Source organism: Cavia porcellus, unplaced genomic scaffold (genome assembly GCF_034190915.1).
Source record: "Cavia porcellus strain 051 isolate PalLab524CR breed Dunkin Hartley unplaced genomic scaffold, mCavPor4.1 scaffold_3, whole genome shotgun sequence".
NCBI classification, from domain to species: domain Eukaryota; kingdom Metazoa; phylum Chordata; class Mammalia; order Rodentia; family Caviidae; genus Cavia; species Cavia porcellus.
In genome coordinates, this window is record NW_026947486.1 from 7,248,976 (window position 1) to 7,256,718 (window position 7,743).

The 7,743-nt window shown below is 38.8% G+C and overlaps 1 protein-coding gene and 1 pseudogene across 1 annotated transcript; both read left to right on the plus strand.

The window, feature by feature from the left end:
* The first annotated feature begins 265 nt into the window (after window positions 1-265).
* Window positions 266-818, plus strand: LOC101788817 (histone H2A-Bbd type 1-like; annotated as a pseudogene).
* A 1,381-nt stretch (window positions 819-2,199) lies between these two features.
* LOC100724929 (histone H2A-beta, sperm-like) lies at window positions 2,200-2,686 on the plus strand. The gene has a single exon (XM_003469351.2). The coding sequence runs from the start codon at window positions 2,260-2,262 to the stop codon at window positions 2,611-2,613; it is 354 nt and encodes a 117-aa protein (XP_003469399.1). The 5' UTR covers window positions 2,200-2,259; the 3' UTR covers window positions 2,614-2,686.
* Window positions 2,687-7,743: the final 5,057 nt, after the last annotated feature.

Here is a 7,743-nt window from a genome sequence, read left to right on the forward strand (position 1 = left end):
TTAGTAGAAATTTAGAGTTCAATCAAAAAATGTATGCAGCTACTAGGGGCAAACAGTTTAGTATCACAGACATGATGGGCCAGAGGCTTGACCTGAGCTCAGTGGCCACAATGCCATCACAAAGCCCAGGTTGTGACAAAGCCAACTCCTGACCTATAAAACACATAGCAAGTCAAGTGAGTGGCTATAAGCACTGCTACTTTCAGGGGCTGAAGCCACAAGAAAAATCAAGCTGGGGCAGCTGATTTGAAACACAGCAACCATCATGGCTGGGAAGAAAAGCAATCGAAAATCCTTCAAGCCTAGGAAGTAACCAGTGTCCCGCTCTACAAGAGCACAACTACAGTTTTCTGTTAGCCAGGTGGAGCGTTACCTCAGAGAAGGCGATTTTGCTCATCGCCTGTCAGCCTCCACACCTGTTTTCCTCACTGGAGTTCTGGAATACCTGACCGCCAATGTCCTGGAACTCGCAGGTGAAGAAGCCCGTGTCAGGCACAAGAAAGGCATCGCCCCATAGCACTTGGAGATGGCAGTAGAGAAACATCAACAGCTTCTTCCCCTTTTTGGAGATAGAATGAAATCTCTGCTGGATGAGATGATTCAAGACAAGAAGTGATAAAGCCTGTGTCTCCAGGTCTGGGGGCACCTCGTGAAAAGCCTCATTCTGCCCTTGAAACACCGAAAATCCTATCTAATGCCATCAGACTTGTTAATGAAGTCTCAATGCCAGTGGTTCTAATTGATGTCTATTATTTTGAGTTAAAGGCATTGATAGGCATCCCCGTGGAGCTTCTCTTTCAAAGCGGGAGGGGTGGAATCTGTTGGCCTTTGAATCAGTGATTTTGGGGGAGGAATTTCAAAGGGTATGGTGTGGGTAGTGGCCTTGGTGGGGAGCTGGCTTGGGAGGAGAAGACTTCAATAAGGGCTCCGAAGATGGATATCCCTGAGAGGGCAGAAGTTTGACAATGGGCGTATGAAGCATGTTGGATTCTCTGCTTGATGCTTGCAACTGGGGAGGGGCTGAATACCATCCTTTAGATGGAGAAGGTTTCATTGATCATAGGGAAAGTCTGAAGTCAAATGTAATGACAATGGATGTGAATAAAGAGTAAAGGTGAGACAGTGGTGGTAAGATTTGAAAGGGACAGGTGAATTCACAATAAAAGTGACCTGTGATGGGAAAATGAGAAATAAAACTGCAAACTAAGAATCATACTCATATTAATTTCTTCTGTTGTTTATCTATACATTGCCTAATTCTAAAACATTAGCATTTGCATTACATAATGAATGTAATTTTCTATCTTCTGTTGTTAACAGTGCTAAGTTCAATCTTAAAGCATATCAGCAGACCCAAGATGGACAAATCAAGCAGTAATTGGTTACTAATTACTCATGAGAAGTTGTATTTATAATTGTATTTTAGTTGAAACACAATTATCAATTTCATATTTGTGTACCATCATTTATCAACCAGATATTTGAAAGAACAGAGAAGAAATACTAGTGTCTGAATGCATCCTTTGAAAGGATTAATAGGAACATGTTTAATTTTGTTCCAAATGATGAACTCAAAGTAAATGCAGTTTCTATAAATGTGCTCCTGTGCAGTTTGAAATATATCATAGAATTATCATCAAATATTTCAGGAATTGCCCCTGAGAGTCTCCATTTGTGGAGTTCACTGTCTATTGGGTCCTGTATGCCACCTTCTGTGGCTGCCTGTTGTCCTTTCACACAGGGCTGCTCGACGGCAGCCCACTTGGCTTCCACAACAAAACCAGAGAACCTAAGTTTCAGATTTCAGTGAACCACTGGATGGCCACGTGATCTTGGACATTCTTCTGCACCATCTGAGCATTAGCCAGATTTTCCTCACATAAATGTAAAGAACTCAAACACAGTGCAAGGTTAGGATCAGAGATCCTGAATCGTTTACTAAACACCAGGTGATACTTTCATTGAAATAGAAATTTTTCTAGAGTGTTAAACTTTAGTAGAAATTCAGAGTTCAATCAAAAACTGTACGCAGCTACAAGGGGCAAACAGCTTAACATCACAGACATGATGGGCCAGAGGCTTGACCTGAGCTCAGTGGCCACAAATGACATCACAAAGCCCAGGCTGTCACAAAGCCAACTCCTGACCTATAAAAAACATAGCAAGTCAAGTGACTGGCCATAAGCACTATTACTTTCAGGGGCTGAGGCCACAAGAAAAATCAAGCTGGGGCAGCTGATTTGAAACACAGTAACCATCATGGATGGGAAGAAAAGCAATGAGAAATCCTCCCAGCTTAGGAAGCATCCAGTGTCCTGCTCTCGAAGAGCAGAACTCCAGCTTCCTGTTAGCCGCATGGAGCGATACCTCAGAGAGAATAGTTATGCTCCGCACCTGCCCTTCTCCACACCCGTTTTCCTGGAAGGAGTTCTGGAATACCTGACAGCCAGTATCTTGGACCTGGCACGCAAAGAGGCCCGTGGCAAGCGCAAGAAACACATCCTCCCACAGCACTTGGAGACGGCAGCAGAAAATAATCAGCAACTTGGTCTCCGTTTTGGGGATAGCAGGAAGTCTATGCTGGATGAGATGACCCAAAACAAGAAGAAGTGATAAGGCCTGCATCTCCAAGTCTGGGGCACCTCATGAACAGCCTCATCCTGACCTCGTAACAGCCACAGATGAGGGAGCCCTTTCTATTGCCATCAGACTTGTTAATAATAAAGTGATTAAACTAATTCCAGTGGTTCTCTTGGTTTCTATCATTTTGAGTTAAAGCATAGATGAGCATCCAGGAGGAGCTGCCCACTCAAGGTGGGAGGGGTGGAAGCTGTTGTCAGCATGGGGCATTTAAATCAATGATTTTGGGGGAGGAATTTCAAAGGGAATGGTGTGGGTAGTGGCCTTGGTGCAGAGCTGGCTTTGGAGGAAAAAATCTCCCTAGGGTTTCTGAGGATCGACATCCCTGGGAGGGCAGAAGGTTGACTTTGGGCCTTTCAAGCATGTTGAATTTTCAACTTGAGGATTGTAAATAGGGAGGGGCTAAAAGTGACTATGAAGAAGAGAGGTTAAAGGATGGCACACTGCTCACAAGAACTTGATGGTAAGGATCATTTACATGAAGATTGAGAAGTAATGGGGAAGCATGGTGAAATGTAGAAAACATTAATTATGGTGCTGATTTAATTCATTTTTCATTTATCCTTGTACAATCTGCTTCATTTTTATATAAGATTTACACAGAGAATAGCAACTAGGGCTGTGATGGCTTATATTAAGTTTATTCTCTTCTTACAGATACATTAGATTCCCTCCACATGGGAGCTTTCCCAAATACAAGTCCATGTATGCCTATAAACTTACCACTCATCCCAGCTTGTGATAAGCCTAACTCTTTCTTAGTAGTTAACTATGTCAACTTGCACCCCTAACTCATTTCCATGAGCTTGTAGGTGCTGGAAACACTGTTTGTGACAACCACTTCATGGGGATCCTTGTCAAAGACAGGATTGTTCTATGGGGTGGAGAGAGGCAGGGAGAGGTGAGTATATTACACCACATCCTCATTTCCTCTATGTTCCTTCTGCCTTGTGATTTACCATTTCATTGTCTTTGCCCAGGCAGAAAGACCTGGTTTGGCCTTTGAGTGATTTATAGGAGTGTCTGATGAGAAAGAAAATAGTGTACGTGTTGTGCTTAGAGAACTCTGGAAGCTGTGCTTGTACACCCTATAACACCCCTGTGCTATATTACCCTTAGCATACTTGGCATTTACAGAAAACTCACTATTGAGATGTTTACCTCATAAATATGTGATTTGGTCAAGAATTATGAGGGGCTGGGGATTTAGCTCAAGGGGCTGGGGATTTAGCTCAGCAGCATAAGCGCCTGCCTTGCAAGCAGGCAGTTGTGAGTTCGATCCCTGGTACCGATAAAAACGAAAAAGACCAAAAAAAAAAAAAAAAAAAAAAAAGAATTATGAAGTCTTCTAGACTTAGACAACCTCATATCTTCCTTCTAGTTCACTGTAGTAGTAATTGGGCCACTTTCCTTAAAACTCATAGATAGAAGTTCTCTTTCATGATCACATGGTAGGGTCACCTCCTGCCTCTGCAGGAGGACATACAATAGGACCAAATGCCTCCTAGTGAACTGTCCTTCAATGAAAAATGATGGCTTCTAGGCGAGGCAAAGCTAGAGATTCAGTCTTACTTAGAACATGACATTTTGGTTAAACAGATATCTGTTATTTAAAAACTATTTATTTCACTTACACATATTGCTCATTGTAGAACTAAACATAAGATCTTGGATAACTTTACCCTACACTGATCTTTAATATTTATAGGCATAATTCCTCAGAGGATAATGCTATATATTTGATAACAATTTGATTATGTTGAATATTATTCAGTGGTAATACTCAGAAACACCCTCCACTAGGGGCACCCACTATTCCTTATCACGACTGACAGATATATGGGTCTGTTGCTAGCCTTTCCCTCCAGGCATGATATTTCTCAGTCTACTATTCAAGGGCTTACTAAATTAGTCGCATTCCTCATCAATTCTACTAATTCTGACTTTAAGTTTCCCATATCATTTTGTTAAAATCCAAGAGAGAATTACAACAGGACATTTAGAAAGAGCAAACTTTCATTTGCTCTGTAGCCACAGGCAGCAGCCTTAATTGAAAGACATAATGTTTTTCTCAATTGCTCTTAAAGTTACAATCTGGAAAATGGAGCTACAAATTTACCTCTTTCTTTCCTCAAGCTTTTATTATGTTAAATACTCAGAATATGGTTCTCCTATCCCTGTACAAAAATTATCTCCCTCTCCACAATTGCACACTGACCATCAAGGAAAGTTATTCTTTGGATGTTCAGAGGAATGATTATTTTTATCCTACATGTTAGTTGGCTTTCCATCACTGTAACAAGATACCTAACACTATTAACTTATAATGTGAAAAGATTTGCTGTGGGTCATCATTTTGGAGATTTTAGTCTAGTCCTTGATAAATTATTCTTATTGTGTTGATCCTTTAGCAAAATATCACATTGATACAGGAGCACATGAAAGAGCAAACCACTGATCTTATCAATGAGAAGTTATCACTCAGAAGTTAAAAAGTAATAGGATAGTCCAGGACAGTTTTTGAGGCTATTCCTCTAAAAATCTAAGGAATCCAAAAGGCCTCACAATCTAAAAATTTCCTCCAAACCCCAGGAGCATCTTGTAAATCACACGGCGTCTTTTGAAAGGTCTTCAACATCCAAATCCTAGCTTTATCATTCTTCCCAAACCCTCTGGAATATGGAAATATGATTTTTCTTCTGAGTCACATTCTGAAGCAGGATGACAACATGGTCAGTAATGCATAGGTTCATATGATTACTAGGTAGATTAAAGAAATTCAGAGTCTAAAACTTGATGTAAGTCCATTGGAGGAATAAAACTCAGGCTTTTCTTCCATCAATTACCACTAACTTTGAAAGTTATAAGAGATTGTTGGGCAGATAATTAGATGCCTGTGGGACTAAAGGACAAAGGGGAGGTACAAAACAGTATGCCTTGTCAGTTATAGATAGGTAAAGAAACAAAGAATTTAATACATACTACATTTTTAATCATTTTTAGGTCTCAGATGCAAAACAATTCCACAGACTACAGTGACATTTTATTTTTTTTTATTTTTATTTTTTAAATTTTATTTTAAAGAGATTAAGACAAAAGAGCACAGAACAAAGCATATCAGAACAGAACAATGTAAGCAACACAGCATTTCACAGCAAGACAACCTCTTATTAACAGTAGCTAACATAATGTCTATTTCTTTGAAATGGTTGAGCATACCTTCACATATAATAATATCAAACATGACAGAATAGTATAAAACCATTCAAGAGAATAAAAGTATTACAGGGCATTCAGAATCAAATAACAGAAAATGAACAAGTTATTACTAAGTTATCTAATTTTCCATAAAAATTGTTTATATTATCACACATACTAAAATCCAATCAGACACAACATGATAGAACCAATGGAAACAGAAGAACAAAAGCATGGTAGGACTTCAAAGGAAGATGATGTTAAATCAGCAATGGCTGCCATAATGTCTGATTTTCTTCAAAATTGCTGCTCACACATACCATCACACATAATAAAATCAAACAAAACAGAATAAAAGCACTCCAACGAATGAATGAAAAAATTATAAGGCTTCAAATCAATGTAATGGGGAATAATGAATACTATAAAATGTTATATATACTTACCATTTCTTACAGGAGGGAGACTATACATGTGAATTTGATTTATTTCACTTATAAGTATGGTCTCATGTTGCATCCATTTATTTATAAATATCTCAATGTGATCTTTCTTTATAGCTGAGTAGTACTCCATTGTATAAAAATACCACAACTTTTTTTTTTCATTTCTCAGTTGATGGACACTTAGGTTGTTTCCAAGACCTGGCTATTACAAATTGTGCTGCTATAAACATGGGTGCACATATATCACTATGATATGAAATTTTCAGTTCTTCTGGGAATATGCCTAGAGGTGGAATAGCTTGGTCAAATGGGACTTCCAATCTCAGCTTTGTGAGGAATCTCCAGACTGACCTGCACAGTGGTTGCACCAGTCTACACTCCCAACATCAGTGCAGAAGAGTTCTTTTTCCCCAACGCCTTTCCAGCATTGGTTGTTGGTAGTTTTCTTGATCCTGGCCATTCTATCTGGAGTGAGATGTTATCTCGATGTGGTTTTAATTTGCATTTCTCTAATGACTAATGATACTGAAAAATTTTTATGTATTTATTTCCCATTTGTATTTCTTCAACTGAGAAATTCACTTTGGATGTCCATTTTTGGATTGGGTCTTTGAATTTTGGGGTCTGATTTTTTTTTAATTCTTCATATGTTCTAGACAGAAGTCCTGTGTCTCAAGTACAGTTCACTAAGGTTTTTTCCCAGTTTGTGGGTTTTCTTTTCACTATGCTGGAGATTTCTTTAGACATGCAGAAACTCTTTAATAAGTCATGATCTCACTTCTGGGAAGTATTTCCCGTGCAGTTTGATTCCTATTCATGAGTTTTCTACCTAACCCTGTCTTCAAGATATTTACCTAATGTGTCTTCCAACAGATTTAGTGTTTCTGTTTTTAATATTTAGATCTTTGCTTCATTTAGATTTCAGTTTAGTACATGGTGATAGGCATGGGCCTAGTTTTAGTTTTCAGCATATGGAGAGCCAGTTTTTCCAGCATCATTTACTAAAGAGACTATCGTTCTTCCAGTGAACATGCTTGGATCCTTTATCAAAGGTAAGGTGGTTGAGTGTGTTTGTAGTTGTGGTTGTGTCTTCTAATCTATTCCATTGATCTTCATATCTGTTTTTTTTCCAGTACCATGTTGATTTTATTACAGTAGCTTTGTAGTATGACTTAAGTCAGGGATTGTGATGCCTCCTGCCTTACCTGTGTTGCCTAGAATTGCCTTTGCTATTCTAGGTCTTCTCTGGTTCCAGATGAATTTTAGGAATGATTTTTCTAGATCTATGAGGTATGTTGATGGTGTTTTTATTGGCATTGCATTGAATTTGTATAAGAGTTTTGGGAGAATGGCCATTTTCACAATATTTATTCTTCCTATCCATGAACAAGGGATGTCTTTCCATTTTCTGTGATCCTCTTCAATTTCATTTTTCAGTGTATTATCATTGTCCTTATAT